Below are 20933 nucleotides of genomic sequence, written 5' to 3'. Positions count from 1 at the left end.
GAGCCTTCTGGAGGTGTCCTGGGCCTAATCCAATGAAATCCAGATGAAGGGAGAGGTGCCCACTTGACAACCCCAATGAAGTGCTCATCTTTGTTGTTGCTGTTGAGTATTGTCAAGTATCAGTCTGGTGGTAGTGGTGTAACCTGACGTGTAATATATAGTCTCGATTGTTGGGTATGTGAAATTGAAAGGTTTGGCCGCTGTGGAAGATCTATCAACCTATAGCACAATGAAGTCACCATCTTGTATAACTGAAATGTGTGGGAGAACATTTTGGAGGAGGAAATTCGAGATGACCTGAAATATATTCTGAGCTTCACCCCTCCTAGCCCTTCCTCCAGCTGTGAGCCAGCAGCTCTTTGTGGTGACGTTGGCATAATACTGTACGTCTCCCTCGCCCGCTCCAGCAGCTCTTTGTGGTGGCGTTGGCATAATACTGTACGTCTCCCTCACCCGCCCACCCGCCCGCGCACCGCCACCTACAGAAGTGGGAGGCTGCCAGTTTCGACTGACACCTCCGAAACGCATTCCCAACTGGAATGATGATTTGAAAGCCTTCCACATCAGATTATCCCGCAATTAGCCGTGTCAGGATGATTTATGTTTTGACATGGCTTACGTGTTTTGAGGTACTGCTAGTAACATTGCAATTAGATAAGCTGTGATAGAACAGTGGAATAGAATTTTATAGCTTTAAAATGGGTAATTGTTCACCGTTAGCGTCCTTGTTCAGCTGTTGATCTCTAGTTCCAGTGGCTTAAAAGACTGAGAGGCTGAATTGAGCGTTGGGGGTGGGGGGGTGGTCCTCTTTCCTGGTGGGCAGCCTGTGCTTGTCATGGGCACTGGGAAGGTGGCCTCTGCGTAAGTGCACAGTGTTGTCCAGAGAAATTCAAACACGTGTCCCGTCTTGTCCAGGAGCTGCTGAGAGCCTGTCATCGGGGACGTAGCGCATGGACTTGTCACAAAGCGTCCCATCATCACCTCTCTCCCCTGGTCTTTTTCTCTCTGTTTCTCTTTTTTTCTCTCACTCTGTTTCTTGCTCCCACACTCCCCAAGCCTCCCCCTCCCCTCTTCACTCCATCTCTGTTTTGCCGCACGTCTCTCTCTTTCTCTCTTTCTCTCTTTCTCTAGCTCATCACGTCTCTCTCTCTCTCTCTTTCTCTATCTCATCTCTCGCTCCGCCGCGGCCCCCACGGGAGACAGAGAGGGCAGCCGAAGTCAAGGCTATTCAGATAGTGTGAAGGCGTTCAACATCTCACTTTAGATTGCATAGATCGCTCGCTCTTCCTCAGTGATTGCTTTGGATAATGCCTGGAACAGAAAATGAAAATAGGCCTTCTCCCAAACAACCTAGGCAGGCACACAAGGGTGTGCAATATATCTGTTATGGATAATACTATATTTTTGGCCAAGAATGATTTGTTAACAGTGTTTTTCTTACTGCTACACCGGTTGAATATATAACCCTGATAAAATCAGACAGAAAGACCAGCTGAGGTACAAACAAGCATTTCCCCACCCATTCCTCCTGGTTAACTGCACTGTACCGTACCGCGCTGCGCTGTGAGGTGCTATGTTCTGCTATGTTCTGCTATGTTATGTTCTGCTATGTTCTGCTATGCTATGCTATGCTGTACTGACCCTGAGAGGGGAAGCAGGAGCTTCATCCTCCGTGTTCATCAGAGCAGAGATGCCTGAGAGGGGAGCGCCGGGGCGATTTAAGCTTTCGTTCAGACAGGAAACTCGGTTTGAACTCTCCATAAAAGATGAAGAGCGAAGCACTTCAAAGCCGCGCAGGCCACGTGACCAGTGCTCAGCTCCTCTTTATTTTATCTCCACTTTCTCCTCTTTCAAACTGCACACACTTCCCCCCCTCACCCCCCCATCGCCGGCTTCCTAGCCATCCACACCAAACAGCCATTCCTCAACTTCCGTGATGAACTACATTTCCCACAAAGATGAAGGAAACACAGGGTCTTTCTTTGGTCATTGATGCTATTAAGGCTCTGAATGCAGCCCTAACTTTTTAAGTCCATATCAGGTGGTGCAGATAGCCATATGAGTCACCTTTGCCTCGTTAGAATATTTATTATGCTATATTTGCATGAAAAGCACCTTTGTTCCAGGTGCCATCCCTATTGAATAAGTATGGGAGTGGGTGTATGTGTGCAAGCTTATGTGCCCTGTGTGTGTATGTGTGTGTGTGTGTGTGTGTGTGTGTGTGTGTGTGTGTGTGTGTGTGTGTGGTTGTGTGTGTGTGTGTGTGTGTGTGTGTGTGTGTGTGTGTGTGTGTGTGTGTGTGTGTGTGGTTGTGTGTGTGTGTGTGTGTGTGTGTGTGTGTGTGTGTGTGTGGTTGTGTGTGTGTGTGTGTGTGTGTGTGTGTGTGTGTGTGTGTGTGTGTCCGTGCATGCTTGTACTCACTGCTACAAATGATGCAGTCCAAGGTGACAACTATTTCCCAGCAGCCAAATAGATTAGAATAGCAGGCCAGGGTGGATGAACCACTTGGAGCCGAGGAAACTGAATGTCCAGACACATTAATTTACCCGTCTCCCTTATTCCACCTCTCCTTCTGGTTCCTTGGGCTGAGAGCTTCTGTGTTTGGTTTTTGGCAGCAAAGCCATCTTTTATGCATGGAGAATGCCATTTACATTTGCTGGAAATTAATAAAGCATGTAATGTATGCGTAGTATGTGTCATGTTGATGTGCCTTTATGGTAATAGAAATTCAATAAAAGTGTTGTGTCGTGTTGGCACGCACGCACACACCCCCTCACCACCCACTCAGACACACACACACACACACACACACACACACACACACACACACACACACACACACACACACACACACACACACACACACACACACACAGAAATCCCCAACAGAACAGGCTTCTTAACTGACTGTTCTGATTAATGGCCACAAATGGCATCATTCATATCAGGCTAAATGAGTAATTTCCACCTGGGTGTGTAAAGGGATCACTTTCCAAATATATCACTTTGTTCTTTATCAAAACAGCTGTATTTCAAAGCCATGCTTTCCTCAGAGACCCTTGTAGTTCTTCATTCTTAAGATCTGATCATGTTAGGCTAGAATGTAAATGCTCTTCAGCAGGGCCGTAGTGGGGGCACTTTTCAGCCTGGGAATTTCAGGCCCAAGACCGGCCCATTTTTTCCATGGTAGTGGAAATTGGATAAATGAAGCAACAGTTCAGCTCTTACTATCCTGTAGTTTTCTTTTTATTAATACCATGGTTCAACAAATAATGTAAAGGTTAAATAATAATCCACTTAAGCTGAGAAGTTAACAAAAAATATTCCACTATTCCACAAGGATAGGTTGATAAATTAACAAAAGCAGAAATAAATAAATAAAGCATTTGAAACGTATCCCACTCTTCAACAAAGAGGCATATTGAACTAATGTTTACAGTTCAACTCACAGTACAGTATACAGTTACATTGTGAATAGCACCAACAGCATCAGTAACTAAGCATTGCACTGGTTTCAGCCACTTTATCTATAACTGTGTCGTTGCTTATAGAGGATTTCCTTCTCTGTGCACATTAACATGAAAGCCTCCAAGTTGTCCTGACTCAATGAGCTTTGTAGCCTATTCTTCCCAAATGTTAAGGTTGAGAGGCTTCTCTCACATGCAACCTGTGTGATGGACAAAGTCAACAGAAACTTATATGCTAACCCAATTACATGATAAGCATCTGTGAGGAGGTTGTACTGTGAGAGTGTTAAATGGACACAAAATGGCACAGTTTTTGCAGGAGGAACAGGTCATGCTTTCAAGCTCCATCTCTGGTAATATTTTGCTTGCGAATAGGTTGACAACGCTATAACGATAGCCTAATAGTTACGTTGCTAATCATTAGGCCTATGTCTCTCTTTACCAGTTGCCACTTGTGTTTGTCCTCTTGAAAATAAATCGTTAAGCTTGGCACATTTGGCAGCATCCTCCTCCAATGGCTTTCTTTTTTTCAACCTGAACCTTGCTTTTTCAGCCCCTCTTCCTCCCATCCATCCTCCCTGACGCGTATTGTTGCGGTAGGGCCCATAGACATATATGTCTATGGTAGGGCCGGCCCAGCTATCGGTGGTCTGAGAAAACTTTTTGGAAAAGACGGGCTTTGGACCCAACCAACTCTATTTGGGAGGGGAGAACTACCTCACATGGTACAACCCATGCAGAGGCTGCGGTGTCAGAATGCGGAACGTGTGTAGCCTACTTTAAGAGAAGATGGACTAACGTGACAAATGTCCAAAAATGTAATTGTCGACCGGCCCAGAAGTGAAGCGGCCCACCGGGAACTCTCCTGATTCTCCCGATTAACCACCCCGGGCCTGCTCTTCAATGACTCATCAAACAGGCTCAACAACAATATCTGTGTACAATATATGTGAAGACCTTTTCTTGAAAAAATTTAAATATATATTTCTCAATTCACTGAACCGCAATGTGTGACCTTTATTCTATTTGTTGTTTTCTTTCTACAGGTTCAGTCTTGCTCACGAGCTGCATCCAGATTGGATGCTGATGTTGTTCTTCATGCACACACACCTGACCGTGACAGTCACCTTGGGACTTCTGCTCATTCCGAAGGTAATCAATCTGGCTTCTGTCATCCGCTCTATCATGCCTGTCAGACGGTGACACCATGTGTTCGGTTGGCCAAACGGTGTCTCATCTGCCCTGACGTTTCTAGTTCCTGTTTGGGGGGACGCACCTGACAGACGACATTGCCACAGAGGCCTACGAGGACGAGTTGGACATGGGTCGCTCGGGGTCCTACCTCAACAGCAGCATCACGTCTGCATGGAGTGAGCACAGCCTCGACCCCGAGGACATACGGGTTAGTGGTCTCCCAATCCTCCTGTCCTGTTTCGCCTATTCTTCTATTACTTACAAGTGTATCACATAGTCACTCTATAAAGTTGTTTTTCTAATCTATTGTTCTGTACACAGTACAAAAAAATACTGAGCAACGGCAGTTTTTTATTGCAGACACCCGACGAAATGGGCCCGCTCAGTTCTATTACTGGCTGTGGCGTAAGGTCTTGCGACAGTCTTTGGGAAAAACGTACCAACGTGAGCAGAGGTTTCTGTTTGTCTGTTAGAGCTGAAGAAGTCTCTTACCGTTTTGTTCTTGTGCCTACAAAAGACTTGACCCCCTTGTCTGTGGCACTGACAATTTTTTCACAGTTAGTTGGTGGAATCCTTTGACTTTTAGTGTTTTGTTTAGATGTTTAGAGGAGAATACAGAAAAACACAACTAACATTCAGAGGCTGTTTCAGACCTAACAAAGCTACTCACAAATGACTGTCCCAGACTGTCCTGTCTATAGTTTGTGTCAACAATCATCTCCTAGTCAGTCTGCGAGATTTTGTCTGTATTTGCTTGTTCTAACTGAAACTGCATGATGTCTGTGTATTAGATTGTCTGCTTTTGTATCCCTTCATTCGACATAACAAAATAATCAATTTGTCCTTGTTAAACTGACAGTTGGTTGGGTTGTTGTCTTTGGAATACTATTTCTCACTTTTCCCTCCCCTATTTGTTTGTGTAAAACATCTTAGGAGGAGCTAAAGAAGCTGTATTCTCAGCTTGAGGTCTACAAGAGGAAAAAGATGCTGGCTAACAACCCCCACCTGCAGAAGAAGCGCAGCAGCAAGAAAGGCCTCGGCCGCTCTCTCATGAGACGCATCACTGAGATTCCGGAGACGGTGCGCCAGTGCAGCCGCGAGGACAAGGACACCGGAGATCACGGCAGCAGCAACCGCAACAGCATCTGTGCCCTGCGGAAGAACCCCTTCGACCCGTCACACTCCACCAAACCGGCCAAGGAGGAATCGCTGCGCAGCAAGGTGTTCTCGCTGAAGAAGTCGCACAGCAGCTACGACCATGTGAGGGACCAGAGCGAGGACTCCAGCAGCTCGACCACGGACAAGATGGAGGCATCCACCACAGAGAGCTCACTGCTAGACACCCTCATGGGCAAGAAACTGGTCAAGAAGAAGTCCTCTGAGAAGCTTGACTCAACCAGCGAATCAACCGAATCCATGCCCCTGGTCTGCAAGTCGGCGAGTGCACATAACCTCACCGCTGACAAGAAACCCCTTCATCCGAGAACCTCGATGCTGCAGAAGTCTCTGAGCGTCATCGCTAGTGCTAAGGAAAAGACCCTTGGCTTGACTGCAAAGGCCCAAAGCATGGAAGAGGCTACCAAGAAAGCCCACCAGAAACCGAAGGAGGCCCAGACACCCGGGGAGTCAGAAGAGAAGCTTGAAAATTCCTCGAAGATGATTATCAGCCAGTCAGTGGAATACAAGCAGCCAGCGACCAAAACTGGTATAATGAAGCAGCCCACTTCTGGCAGTCAGCTCTCGATCAGCACCGACCCGGCCAAGATTAAGGAGCTGTTGGACCTTTCGGAGGTGTGCCCCTGGGAGGTAGAAGATCTCCCCACCCCCTCCGAGAATAAGGTCCAGAAGCACGTGTCCATTGCCCCAGACGAGACAACCACCATCCATGGCAAAGGCACTCCTGGCACCAAGGCCCAGCAGCAACAGAAGAGGAAAGCTTCGGAGCCATCGCCCTCCAGCAGCCACAGGCTCAACCAAAAGTCAGGGGACCGGGCAGACATTTGTCCTTGGGAGGAGGCCAGTGAGAGCCAGAGTCAGATGGAAGGGTCAAGGCCTTCTCCCTCTAGCCAGCCATCTGGGTCAGTGGGCTCTGCCGAGAGCACCAAAGCCCAGCGGGCAGACGTCTGTCCATGGGACTGTGAGGAGGCTCCAGCCGAGAGCACTAAAGCCCAGCGGGCAGAAGTCTGCCCATGGGACTGTGAGGAGGCTCTAGCCAAGTCTGCAGATGCTGCTCTGTCAGCTGACAAAGGCAGAGATAGGAGCATCGCTAGTCCCACAGATGGCAGAAGGAAAGGTACCACTCCCACTGATGTTAAAGGCAAAGGCAACACTTTGGTGGGAGTCAAAGGGATGGGTACCAATCCACCAGACAGTAAAGGGAAAAGTGCCACCAATCCACCAGACAGTAAAGGGAAAAGTGCTACCAATCCACCAGACAGTAAAGGGAAAAGTGCTGCCTTGGTTCAGCCAACAGCCTTCAAGACCGATGTTTGCCCCTGGGATTATGAAAGTCTCCCAGCTAAGTCACCCAGCTCAGAAAAAACACCCAGCCTCACTCAGGTTTCTAAAACAAGAGAGTCGTCGTCAAAAACGAAGGAGGCTGCTTCTACGAGAACTCTGGAGACAGAGGCAGAGAAGGAGAGAAAGAAGGCAAAGGAGGCTGATGACGACAAAAGTAAAATGAAAGCCAAGGACAAACTGCCCTCAGGCAAACCCACACAAAAGCAGGCCAGACAAACTAAAGTGGCTGAAGTGTGTCCTTGGGATGTAGATGGCCCTGAGGAGGTGTTGACGGTGGAGAAACGAAGAAGTGCCAACGCTGAGTCTGCCAAAGGCAAACAAGTTGATGTTTGCCCATGGGATTTTCAGGAACCATCGGACAGCAAAGGAACAAACAAAAGTCCTGGTCCTTCCGTGGCAAAACAGAAAAGTCCGAGCCCCAAAGGTGGTCCTTCTGGTGATGTCAAAAAGGCTGATGTGTGCCCTTGGGACTTTGAGGAGCCGACGTCAGGGAAAAAAGCATGACATTTGACATGACTGAACGGTTTAAGGATACCATAGTTCCTGTTATGTGCTTTTCTTTTTCACCATATAAGACCCTGAAATATAAACTATTATTATACCTTTTGGTGACTTGATGGAAGAAAATAATATGTTGCACAAGTTGCCTTTACTTCCAAGATTTATTTTGTCTGTAGTTCTTTTTGGATAAAAAAAAAGAAAATTTCTAAAAAGTAACAAAATCATTAAGCATTCCAGATTCTTACTATTTGCAGTCCTTAAAGGTAAACTGTTGTCAATTACAATTATGCAACTCTTCATGTGCAATTTAGAAAACATGCTTATACTCACTGCATATATTTCGTCTTTTAATTGAAATTGAGAGCCCCCAAAGCTCAAACAGAGTAACCCTATTTTTGGTGTGGTGTTTTTACACCACAAATAGGAAATGTCCTATTTTGTCTTATTTTGTCAGATTGAGGGTTTGAGAGCAATTCTGAAGAAAATGCCAAAGAAAAGGAAACATCTTCATGACGTGAACAGAGAAATATTCAAGATCACAATAAGACATTTGTGATTTTTTTAGTTTGCCCTGTGAGGTTAGGTAAATAGCTAGCTTGTAGCACTTTATAATCCCGCCCAGTAACCCCATTTGGGAGGGAAGGTTTTTTTTTTTTTTTTTCAGTTTAATTTACACTTGTTGAACTGAAAGTAGAGATTACACGTTGATCATCCGCCACATGAAAAGATTTGACTTACAATCTCAGACGTGTCCAATGCTTCCAAGTCTGCTGAGAAGTACTCCTGTCTGTGCCTAATACGTTTTGTATCCCCTTTCTTTTTGTGTGTGACCTAAGGTAGCTTATCTTTCTAAAACACAAAAAAGGACACAGTCTTGTGTGCCGTCTAAATGTCCAGTGCAAGATTACCTCCTAAATATACCTAACAGATCCCTCTGTCCGTGCACGAATATTTCTTGTACTAGATCAGATGACAGACGTTTGTGATTGCATTCCATCTTGATCTCAAAGGACATACTGTACAGTGATAATGTTCTTACAGTGTCTAGAATATTGAATTGTAATAAGTGTTCCATAAGGATTGTAACACGTCATTTTTTATGTTAAAATGAAGAATAATGGTCTCATATGTATTTTCCAAATTGTGAAAATTAGACAGGCTCCACCAAAGTACCCGAGTGTTGAATAATTGTATTCAGTTTTATTCAGTTTATTCAGTACAGACCAGGAATTTAATTGTAATGTCTGAATGTGTACTTCATACAAACGAACAACTACAAACGTAACAACTACTGTTGTGTCTATTGTTTGCTTGGTATGTTTTGGTCGGAGAAGCATTTATCTCTTTTAGCCAATACATGTTCCCTAGTTACTCAAAACACCCATGTCACCCCAAAGTGTTCAGACTTGTTCAAATGTTTGAGTATACCGTACTGTTTTTCAGATACTGTTTGGCCCCCAAGCAGGTCATCATGGTTCACATACTTTCGGTGGTTGCTTACTTTAGTCGGCATGACCTCTGACCCCGGGTGCGGGGCATAGCTTGTTCCGTTGCACTTTTCTGGTGTTACTAATTAATGTTTTCATTTGGCTACTGGCTGGTGTAGGAGACTCCGAGTCACTTTAAAAAAGTAATTTAAACCATTTTCACATTTCAGGTCAGTCTGAAGGATACTTTACAATTTACAAATTTAATATTTTTTATTTGTTTGCCAAAGAGGTCTATTAAACATAGAAGCATCAGGTTGACATGCTGAAGTAAACAGATCTAATCTTCTGTTGCATCCCTCTGTGTAATGTTTGAAATATGTTGAACACATAGCGCCAACCTCTCAAAGCACTTCTTTACTGGCTCCAGGAATGTCGCCTGAAAAGACCTGTCATCCTGCCCAGATTGACTGGTGGCCTGATGTATCGCCACAATATTTATGAAGCCGATGCCATTATCTATCATCGACTCTCATGATGCATGTTCCTGAACCGCAAGGTATGCACACTGCTATCCCACTGGCTTCCGGTAGAGTGTGTATGTGTATGACGTTGTGTGTGGTTACTGCCTTTGAACAGTGTAGCATGATATGGGAGCAGACTGTAATCCTAGGGTCGGATTCGTAGCGTTAGATGGTGACATGATAGCTGTAGAGTAAAACACTTAACATTTATGAAACCTCGACATGGTAACAAGCTTTGCTGTTCATTCCATTGAGATTCGTTTCATTTTTTTGTGTCATGCAAGCTCACCATGTCGTCACAGCTGGCCAGCTCTTTTCCTCTCTTTCCTCGCGAGAAACATTGTCTGAGTGCAACTCGTTGGGTTTCTGTTCTGTGGAGTTCTGTTTGTCCAGCTTGTTTCTTTGAACCTGGTTTCTCGTGTAGCCAGTGGTCAGCTGGGAGGGAACACTATTACTTAACGCTGTAATGTCTTACCTTACTGCTCTCGTGGCTTTTGCATGATATCAAGAAATTAGTAGGACTGATGTTTCACTGCCCTTGATGGAACTAAGAAAAAAAAAAAAACTTTGATATTTTATGGACTGTTATGAGTTGTATAGTGAGTGGAACTGTACCTTAACACACTGTAACCTGTGCTTGTTATACTAAATGCTCTATGACAAGCTTATAGCATACACTTATGGAGATATTTGTTAGATTTATATTGTGTTATATTGTGATAGCATGTAAATAAAAATACCTCCTCTGCAATAAATATTTATATGAAACACAAACTTCTGTCATTATTTAGTCATTTGTATGAGGTTGTCTGAATGGCGTCTTGGATAGAGATGTAATTACCTCTTGTGAACACATCTGTCAAGACTCTCTTCCAATTTCAATCCTGTCACTTAGAAAAGATAAAAAGATATTTCTTCCTTTGTCATAACTCTGTGAAACACTTGCCGAAGTTGTCAAAGCAACGATGCAACAAAAGACACCATGCAGAGCAAATACTGATTGAATTTGTGAATTTTCTAAATTGATTTCCAACCATTTCACTTTGTGTTGTCAGATTATATTGTTTAGCTGCTCTTTAGCAATGAATGTTCTGGCAAGACATGTTGGACAGTAGATTATAGCTCTTGAAGTAGACATCATTCCTAATCTTTTTGCATCAAGTAAAGTATGTTTAAAGAGAAAAACTGAATTAACCATTTTTTCACATAATTACTTGATGAGTGTTACATATTTCTGCTAAATACCTTAACTATACCTATAACTATATTTGTTTTTTTCATGGAATGACCTCCAATGAACAAATCTGGACAAATTCCAGACTATAATGAGAACAACAGGTCTTGGTAGTACTGCTGTCATCACTTTTGCTCTTAACATACTGTCTGGAAAGTACAGCTCTGGCACCACTGTAAGTGGACAGTCTCCAGTAGAGTAACCTCAGGCTTTCAGGTTCGCTTGTTTACTTGCGCTAAGCGTGCTAAGCAAGGAGAATGTTGGCCTTTAAAAGCCTGGTGCATTGTAACTACTTTAGGATATTCATATGCCTGTTTTGGCTCGACTCCTGCAAGGCTTTTACGGACGTAGGGGGTGGGTGGGGTGTTGGCTGTGATCTTTTTGGACAGGGATCAATGCTGTGCAGCCTCATGAAAGGGGAGAAGATGATATCAGGTTCTGTCCAATAGCTCCATCAGAAATGGAGTATCCGTCATGGGCTGCAGCAGGGGGGATGCATAGAAACACAATCAGTGCCTCCTTGGTGAAAGCCGCATGGTAGAGTTAATCAGAATGCCACGAACACAGACTTGCCGATATTTGTTTGGGTATTTTTCTTTCTTTTCTTTGTCGTACAAACGTAGTGTTTGTAATTGTACTTACAGCTCTCCTTGCTGCACTTTGCATAAGGTTGTTTTACAGTGTTTACAAAAAAATGGTTCAGCCCAAACTATCAATCTCCATGTATATTCATTTAGTGCCTTAATATCTGCATAACTACCCAATATATAGACAAGTATCATGTAGCCGTACTGTACGCTTCATTACCTTGAACAGATTGCTATTAATGTGCCTCTCACCAGGATGGGCTATTATTCCACTGTTTGAGATTATAACTGCAACAGCTTTCTTTCTTAGCACACTGTATCTTACAATAACCACTTTTACACATCAGTATTATAAGCAACATTTATTTATGTAAATACAACTACTGTACCCAGTACTTAGCCACTAGGTTAGCTCACTGTTTCAGTCTCTAAGACTACATAAAGACATATTAGCAGTGGCCTCCCCACCCTTTTGAATGGAATTATGATCAGCAGTAATTTAAAATGTTAAAGTATAAACAAATTATTTTAGCATTGATTTCCATTGTGTGTGTGTGTGTGTGGGGGGGGGGGGGGGGCACTCTGTTCGTCAAATGAAGAGGGGATCGATGGAGCCCTGCTCATCCTCTTTGTGGATGACACAAATTTAGAATAATATATTTAAGACAAAATACAACCCTACCCAAGCCCCCTGGAGTGAAAAATGACCTGTGTTCCATCTGAGACTATTGTATACCGTCAATATCTAATAGGTCATTTAAGAGGCCATTTGTGTTTGCTATTTTTATTTAAGCCTACGTAAATCTTCAGATGCCTGCTCCCTGTAGCACTATTGACTGCCACCAGGTCCTGCACCAAAAGACAAATGATTTGCCTCTGTGGATGGTTCATGAAAAGTGAACTGCCTCAATTAGGCTCTTAGCTTTGTTTAGTGACTATAATTCACTTGCACACTATGCACAGAGCTGTGAATAGTAAGCCTGGTTGTTGCAAATGGGTCTGATACCATCATTTAACAAATCATTTATTCTTTGCCCAAGGGGACTTTCTGTTTCTGGTTCTCGCTCATAGTCTGTCAGTTCTTGCTGTGCTTGGCTGCGGAGGAATATGAAACCACGTCTTGTGAAACAACATTCTGTTTTCAAGTGGGAGATCTTTTATCATTCCTGCATGTCTGAATTTAACTGATGTTTGATTCTTTTAATGAGGTATGTGTGTGTGTGTGTGTAAGTGTGTGTAAGTGTGTGTCTGTGTGTCTGTGTGTCTGTGTGTCTGTGTGTCTGTGTGTCTGTGTGTGTGTGTGTGTGTGTGTGTGTGCCCATTTGCCCCCTTTTGCTGAGCTGCCCCTACAGAGGAAAAAAAAAAACATAACTGTGGCTGCATTATTACAAGATGAGTAGCCAAAAGTAAATCACCATATCATCCAAACTTTTATTACTTTTTGTTAGACATGCCTCCATGATGGGGTGGCCCAGAGCCGTTAAAAAGGGGCGCAGAAGGATCCCCTTTCATGTGACAATGTAGCTTGAGTCTTTTGAAGTTGTGTAAATGATTAACAACGAATGGTATAACCAGTGTGATTCCTTGTGAATACAAATCTCCACATACAGTATGCTTCCGAACAATGCACAGCTTGTCACATTTGCGTCACGTCACACTTGGAGATGGTAGGAAAGCACACACAAAAATGTGTTAACTTACACTTACAATGTGAAAAAAGTTGAATTTTGGTTGGTGAAATGGCCATATTTTACACAATTCAGGTACATGCTCATGGGTGACACCTAAGACGGGGGGGCCCTTTTATCAGGTTAGAGCAACGGCCCCACAAAATGTCTGCACACATCCTTGGTGTGTGTGTCGGTGTGGATGTGGGTGTACCTGTCCTTCCTCCTTACCTGTGAGGGCCCAGCACAAAATCAGATAACCTTCTGTCAGATCACCGTTTTTTCCCTTGAGGTATTCTGGTCAGCAAAAAACACAATGAAGGAAGCCATTGCTCCCATGGAAACAAGCATCTGTTTATTTGTCGAATTGCATCAAACTACAACATCTGAAGGAATCCTGGGGCAGGACTGCTGGGAAAAGAAGTTGCTTGGACTGGATAGCCCTCTAAAATGGTTTAACCAAAATGAAAAGAATGGTACCACCACAGCGCAGCCACAGGACCTGGGTATTTTAGACAGCGTAAATAAGAAACAAATAAACTTAACAACTTACCTTAAAGAATATAACCAGCTTATCTTCAAAAAAAAGTGGTAGAAAGACAGGTAGACTAAATGTGCGCTGGCCTCATGTCTGTGTCCTTTCCCAATGGTTGTTTCACTTGATCCATATGCAATGCTGTTTCGCCTTGAGGCATAAATGATGCACCCCATTCAAGCGTGCCCCTTTGTGTGAGGGTGAGCAATGAGAGAGCTGATGAAATGATGAGATTCCTGATGAGTCTCCTTAAAGATATACAAACAAACAGTCATAAACCAATGTCCTTCTCCACTGCATGGAAGCACACCTTTAAGCACAACTCAAGTATCACACAATCAGATCTTACAGGGTGATTTTATTCTGTTTATTTTTTTAGCAATGACATAAATTTGATTTAGGACTATTGTACGGCCCTTGCTAGTTGCATAATCCACCTTGTGATCATGATGTTCAATGACCACAAATAAAGCTCGCCTGAATGCGTGGTTGACTTACAAGCAATAGTAAGCAATGCCAACTGCCACGTTGCTATAAGGTGGGAAATCCCTTTTTTTTTTTTGCTGCGCAATGGATCTTAATCCTGAGTTGGACACCCACTCTGTGCTTTTGCCTGTTGGCAACATCATTAGCGTCCTCGTTGCTGCGTAGGGGGAGGTTCGTGACTCACTGCTACTCTCTCCCCCGCCTCCACCTACCTCCCCCTGCTACAGGTTGCTCTGTATGCGGTAGGTCAGCGGCAGTGGCTGGAGAGCGTTGTGGAGAGCGTACACCTGTTTCATTTTATGTAATTGGTCAATATCATGAATGCTGCGTTGTGGAATATGATTGTTTTATTATAATTACAGTTATATCATATTATATTATATAATGTAAGTCCAAAACTGCACCAATATATATATAATATGTTATACTTTATATAAATCAGACCGTGACATTTCGTGTTGCAACTGCTTTTTTGTTTCTATTTTTTTTTATTATTAAACATCAGACACAACATTATATTTAATTCACGCCCTGGGGTAGACAGGCAATACAAGACCAACCAATTCCCTGAACATATCGCATGGGCTCAAACTATGTTTCTCTGTTCGATGCAGAGAGAACTGACAGGATTTATACTGGTCTGCAGGATCTATATCAGGACCAGATCTGCTTCGGAGCTGGTGGGAAATCATGGGTTATCTGTTTGCAGGTAGCTCTATGCTAAGCAGAGTGTTGTATTTTCCCAAAATAATTCTCACTTCCTCCACTTCTATCTGGCTAGGTCTTCCAATGATTAACTGCTGGCCCTTATTACATCTCCTCCCAATTAAATCTCAGATAGTTTCCGCTGGAAATTCATCGGGCGCTTGTTATAGACATACTGTCTAGGCACTGTGAGATTATTTATGTCGTGAATTTCAAAGAAACATATATATCATTATCCAACTTGAAATAAAATTAGAGTTTGAAATAATTTTTACCCAGTCATACTTAATAGCCACAGCTTTAGAGACAAAAATCCAGGATGAAGTCCTTTCCATCATCAGAGTTTACGCTGCTATTTGTGTTGCAACGCCCTCTTATGGATCAATTGGGGAATAGTTCATTAGGCATCACTATTTCACAAAATGTCGAATAAATCCATATATGTAGGAATAATGCGTCAGAACTCTTTCTAAAATCATATAGCTGACCCCCTGTCCACTGCATTTTGCAAGTGCATAAATGTATGTTCCATGGTCGCCGTGTGACGTCCAGTGACGATGACATCATAATGGTTGTCACCAACAATATTTCGGACGGAATTCCATATCTCTTGCCGTGTCTGCCGGACTTGTGTGCTTAATTCGGCTCCAGGTTTGACCACCTGAGGTAAGCTAATTGGGCACAACTTTTTCTCCCTTACGAAAAAGGATCAAGATTGACTGAAGGGTGAACCATTTTGTGCCTCAGTTAGGCTAATTTTACACAATTTATGTTGTTTCTTTTCTCAGAAGAACATCTATAAAGTATCCCGGAGCCACAATGGAGATGATAAATGGATTATTAACTCCCACTGAACTGCAGTGCCTACCAGAAAAAAATGTGGTGTGTGTGTTGGATGGGATGGGGTTGGGTATGGGTATGGGAATAAACGAATAAGAAACAAATATACAGATTGTGGATGAACTTTACATTTAAAAAGGGTTTTTTGTTAGTGTAGCATGACAAAGTTCCTAAAGCTGAGTTGAGAATCAGAAGAGTTTGAAAGGAATGGTAATGCAAATCATTGTCATTCAGGGCAGGCAGAGTGTGGAGGTGACAAAGGTGCTGGAGAAATTATATGGTCCATCGGATGAGAGCGAAGGATGGAAGAATGAAGTACGCATCACCACCAGACACAGTCCTGCATGGGCCAAACACACTGGATATGTCCGGAGCAAGTAAGGGCAAACATTGGTTGTTAATGTTGAAATGCAGAAAAGTTTTTTTATGTTTTCTTTTTCTTTCTTTCTTTCTTTTTTCATTTCTTCACCAACAAGATATCAGTGGGTCCTAATTTGAAAGGCAGTGAGCTCCGCTTTAGGCCCTGTGACGTCATGATATTGCTCAAATAGGGCAATTTAATTGCCAGTCATAAGACGGGGAATTCTGTATATGCTGTAATGACTTGTTTTATTCAAGTCCAACAAATCAGTCGTTGTCATGGTGACTTTATATAACATCCCGTTGACCTGATAACAACCCAGCACAGTTCAAGCCTCCAAAGTGGAATCATTGCCATGGCCTTCACATTATTTAACAAGTGGGGGCCTGATAAACACGTCTGAAAGCAAGCTACATAGATATTTAGGACTTTATTTATGTTGAATATACAGGAAAGGTAAAGGAAGAGGTTAGTAGTAATGCACAGCCTAATTTTGTGAAGTCCCGTTTTCTCCATAGAGAGAATAACAAAATACCCGCCAATTTATGGCAAACTGTCCTAGCAGAACTCCAACAGGAAAAGTATTGATCCCACAACAAATTGAAGTGATACACAGTAATTTACTCATTTTTAGGAAAGAGCACAGAATTCCATGAAACAGGCCTAATATTCATATTCCGAACAAAGTGAATAGCCAACTCCTTAATGGCAAATAAGCTAAGCAGAACTTAAAATATAATCAGGAAACGGAAAATATCAGCTGAATTGTTGTTGTGTGTCTACCTCGATTCATTTTTGCTCTTCAAGGAGGTGTGTGGTAGGGAAGCACATTTAGCATCGGCCTCGACTCACCTTTCTCTGATACCTAGGTTGCACTATAAATTTGAAATGACAGGAAATATAGACTGAGCATCTGACCAGGCTCTGTATGTTTCTGGCTTTCTACATCACGTGGATATAGAATATATTAGTACTATAGGCCTCCTATATGAAGGCGATTCTTGCATGACACTATCACTATTACTGAAATGAGTTAATTAGGCTAAGTAATTGGTCAACGTTATGCCATCAAATTGTGTAGAGATCAGATCAGATGTGCCTGGCAGATGTTGAAAACCAGGAAATGGCAGTGCACCTTCCTCAAAACAATTTACATGAAAAGCCCACCTGACAGACACACCCAAATGAGGCGTCGGTCTGCCCTCGAAGGTGCTGAACTCATTGCGCGTGTGTTATGATGTTTGCCAAATGAATGTGCCCTAGTAATCAAAATAGATCTACGCAATACTTTTCTTTGTTTTTGTGTACAAACCTGTGGTGCGAGGGTAAGGGCTGCATGTCTTTTCCCCTGATTTCAATACAGTGATGTCAAAATCTTTACAGCTCATCTCCAGACAGCGAGGATTATTTGGTTGATCCAATACAGCAACTCACAGCGGGTAAATGATCTAGAATCAAACCCTTTCATTTCATTACTGATAAAAAAAGATAAATCACAAAACAAATAAAGAATGATAATTAAATGATTGTTTTATAACGCTCAATTTCTTTCACTTTCTCTCTCATTGTAGAGATAACGTTTCCTGAGCAGCATACCATCATGCGAAGAAAGGTATCTTGTGAGGGAGGACGTTTCTTTGATGACTGTGGATTTATAAAATTAATGTTTTCGGTCCCATTCTTAAAATGAACCAATGGTTTGGTATGATTTCTAGATGTGTGAGCCACACAAGGAAACAAACCAACAAAGACCTACTGGAGGTAGTTCAGCTTTATCTCAGTCTTCTGTTTTACATGAGCCTTACACTTCATAACGGCACCGTCCTTCTCTCATCAATCGTAGTCCTAGTGTGCAAACACCATCACCATTTACCTTCATAAAGCTGTTGATATGATGTTGAACGTGACATCATTCACCACCACTTAGTAACCATTTAAAACCTGTCTGCGTACGTCTGCGATGACAACCTTCTCTCCTGTGTGCAGGACCAAGGGTATCAACGCTGCAGATTAACACGCTTGGAGACAAAGCCAGCAGAGTGGTGAGTCACCTAAACACAGTTCAGATGCTGAAAAGACGAGTGAGGCATTCAGCGCTCGCTGTGCTAGCACTACCTGCTTGCGTACAGGGACTGTGATTCATCGGCGCACACTGTTGAGTTTCCAATGATTTCCCTTGGCTGGTGTACAGTGAAAAGGCACGCTTGTCCCTGAGGATGACTGAAGTCATGTAATCCCTTTGCTGGGTCATAAAGGCTGACCTCAGGCATGGTGTGTGAATGCATTTGTGCACAGCTAGTGGGTGATTCTCACACCTCCTCCACCTTCCCACAACAAGCAGCATCCATCGTGTTCCCACATAACCTGCTTTTCGAACTACAAGTACAACTCACGCAATGTCCTTGACACAGAGATGTTCAGACATATTATAAGTTCAGTTGGTTTATGAATAACCACAGGCTAGTTTTTTTCAGGACTTGATAGAATTTCAGTTTTCAAAAACAATAAGCAGAATTGCATAGAACAGCCTGGTTCAGCACAACTCAGACAAAGAATAATTAATGTGGAGTAAAAAACAACTTGGTCTTTCTTTGTTTTCAGTCTCTATCCGAAAGGAAGGCAGATGGTTATGAGAGAGAATTTCTTCGCAACAAGAGTGAGCTCAAAAATGTCCTAATGCATTCCAAAATCAATAATACTACTCTGATCATTAATATCTAAAGATTAAAAACACATCTGTGATGTTTTCCTTCATCCTTCACTATTAAGCAGATCTGAGATAATTTTGTCATGTTAGATGGAAAACTCTCCATTCTTGGATCACACATCATAGCTTGCCTTTTCTTAGTCAGAGAAGCTGGAAAGCTGTCAAGTTCCTCTGTAATGATGTCACCTACGGAAAGCCTGGAGGACATACTATACCGCAAAACAAAACATGTTTTTGATTACCCGGTCAGGGACATGAAAGGACTACAGGCAGGTGGGTCATTCTAAACGCTTTAAATTTGATACACACCACAAATGTCTGGTTAATCTTCAGAGTCCTCGACATGTTCTCAAGGTTAAAAAGAATCTAAGGAGAGTCTAAGTCTGAAGAAACCATATGTTTGTGGCTGTTTTTTTTTAACTGTAACTATGGATTTCATTGTAGGACAACATAGAACCAATCCATCTGTGTATTTGAGAATGCCCCCTATGATCCAATGTAGTTCTGGAGCCCCCTCTGTCACATACTCAAAGGTGAGGAGAATACAAATACATATATATCATATTTCGACCAGTTTAGATCAGTTATTAATTTCTGTTTCTCATTTTGTTTTACAGAGAACTGATTATACTATAACACAGTCAAGAGTAAGCAGGAAAAATGAAGGTCTGTTTTTTTTTTTTTTTTTTAGCCACACATTATCCTAATATATTTAAAGGACAAAACTGATTCACATGTTAACATAAACTCAATGTAGACAATATTCTCCCATCCTAGACAGCCAACACTTGCAGAAGGTAAAAGCCAACAAAGGATGGGTGGAGCCAGAGAGGAACGCTTATGATTCCAGATTGTCCACTCAGGTTTGAACTGCGTGATTATTTTACCAAGATTTAGTTGTTAATTGACACCGTCTAGAAGTTACATGGCTTCCTCAGGTAGCCTTACCAAAAGAACACCACTAGAGGGCACTGTTAGTATTCTTTTGACATAGCTCCTGTTCCTGCAACTTTATTGGGAGAGGAAGATGGCAATCAAACAAAGTTTGGGTTTGGTACAAATACCAAGTAAAATGTAGATTTGTCCTGTGCTGTAAGTGCTAAATTAATATATTGAAGCGTAACTGAAGCAAAGGCTCAGTGTAATGTCTCTCTTCCCATATCACAGAGGGCTGGTACAGCCAGTGGTTCAAAGGCAGTGAGGAAGAGTTCAGACATAATCAGTAAGGTATAAATCAGCTAAGTACAGCATCACAATTTTGAAGTGACCTTATTCAGTCATCTAAGTTTAGTCACTTCATTTATGAACACAGCTGCTAAGGGGGTCCAACCCCACAACCCTGCATCATTTCTCTGCATTTCACCAGTAGGGGAACTCTGAAAATGTACATTGTATATTAGAAAAACCTACGGAGCTAAGTTGATCCTTTCCTTTGTGGTGGATGTAGGAGAAGAAAAGCGCTCACTACGCTGAGCTGAAGCAACAGGTGCAGGAGAGACGACAGATGATGGAGAAGGAGAGAGGGAGGAACGCAGATGCTGAACGACAAGTGAGTCAGACAAGCCTGCCAACATCACACAGAACATTTCTTATTCTTCTGAAAAAAGGAAACAATGGTGTTATATAGAGGTTTAAACAACTACACCTACACCTAGGTGTAAACTGCGAAGTTTCAGCCTCGATAGCATTGGCAGCTATTTGACTTAATTAATATAATTTATACATATCAAACCAAGGGCCATGCATACATTTGATCTTTAAAATGCACCCTTGAGTTTACCACTGTTGTATTTCTGTCGTTCAGCACCAAGAGAAAATGGAGTTTGGGACCTGGGGGAAGCCGGGCGGTGGAGCCCCTAACCCCGGCTCTGTGAGAAGGTCAAAGTTTGGGTCCCAGCCCCAGGTAGTTGACCTCGCAGAAAGCCTTTTCTTATGTCTCTTCCTTTAGAGAATTACATTTTCTCATCGTCTTCTCCTCTCCTTCAGTCTCATCCATCCTCTCCTCTTTTCTTCTCTTCTCTAACTTCCTGTCCTCCATACTCTACCTCTTCCTCTCTCTCACTCATTGTTTCCGCTTCCAATCCTTCACCCCATCTCTCTGTCTGTTCTGCTCTAACTTAAGGTCACAGTTCTTACTCTCTCCTCCAGAACCTTTTCAGTTTATTCACAGTTAAATGT

The 20933-nt window shown here is 42.7% G+C and overlaps 2 protein-coding genes across 5 annotated transcripts in view; both read left to right on the top strand.

Annotated features, from left to right (window-relative positions):
• The window catches only part of gpr158a (G protein-coupled receptor 158a), a 74611-nt gene extending 64048 nt beyond the window's left edge, over positions 1-10563 (top strand). Inside the window, exons 9-12 of one of the 2 annotated variants that reach the window (XM_031583974.2) lie at positions 4514-4619; positions 4723-4869; positions 5022-5105; positions 5595-10561. In XM_031583974.2, coding sequence (XP_031439834.1) covers positions 4514-4619; positions 4723-4869; positions 5022-5105; positions 5595-7685 — 2428 coding nt within the window. In that variant the 3' untranslated portion in view covers positions 7686-10561. Of the gene's footprint in view, positions 1-4513; positions 4620-4722; positions 4870-5021; positions 5106-5594 lie in introns of both variants that reach the window. The other variant, XM_012815029.3, reaches the window with a different exon arrangement.
• Positions 10564-15468: 4905 nt separating this feature from the next.
• LOC116224348 lies at positions 15469-20836 on the top strand. Of its 3 annotated transcripts, XM_042710260.1 has the most exons (15): positions 15469-15513; positions 15636-15729; positions 15922-16064; positions 17432-17487; positions 17620-17660; positions 17764-17809; positions 18035-18090; positions 18650-18704; positions 18897-19028; positions 19200-19288; positions 19373-19421; positions 19533-19618; positions 19923-19982; positions 20203-20304; positions 20560-20828. In XM_042710260.1, the coding sequence occupies exons 2-15, from the start codon at positions 15667-15669 to the stop codon at positions 20701-20703; spliced, it is 1122 nt and encodes a 373-aa protein (XP_042566194.1). In that variant the 5' UTR covers positions 15469-15513; positions 15636-15666; the 3' UTR covers positions 20704-20828. The 3 variants fall into 3 exon arrangements, with proteins under 3 accessions (XP_042566194.1, XP_042566192.1, XP_042566193.1); XM_042710258.1 differs by having other exon boundaries at positions 19200-19421; positions 20560-20835; XM_042710259.1 differs by lacking the exons at positions 15469-15513; positions 15636-15729 and having other exon boundaries at positions 15737-16064; positions 19200-19421; positions 20560-20836.
• Positions 20837-20933: the final 97 nt, after the last annotated feature.

This window comes from Clupea harengus, chromosome 17 (genome assembly GCF_900700415.2).
Source record: "Clupea harengus chromosome 17, Ch_v2.0.2, whole genome shotgun sequence".
Lineage (NCBI taxonomy): Eukaryota > Metazoa > Chordata > Actinopteri > Clupeiformes > Clupeidae > Clupea > Clupea harengus.
The sequence above is the reverse complement of the archived record's forward strand: the minus strand, read 5'-3'. Positions and strand labels throughout refer to the sequence as shown.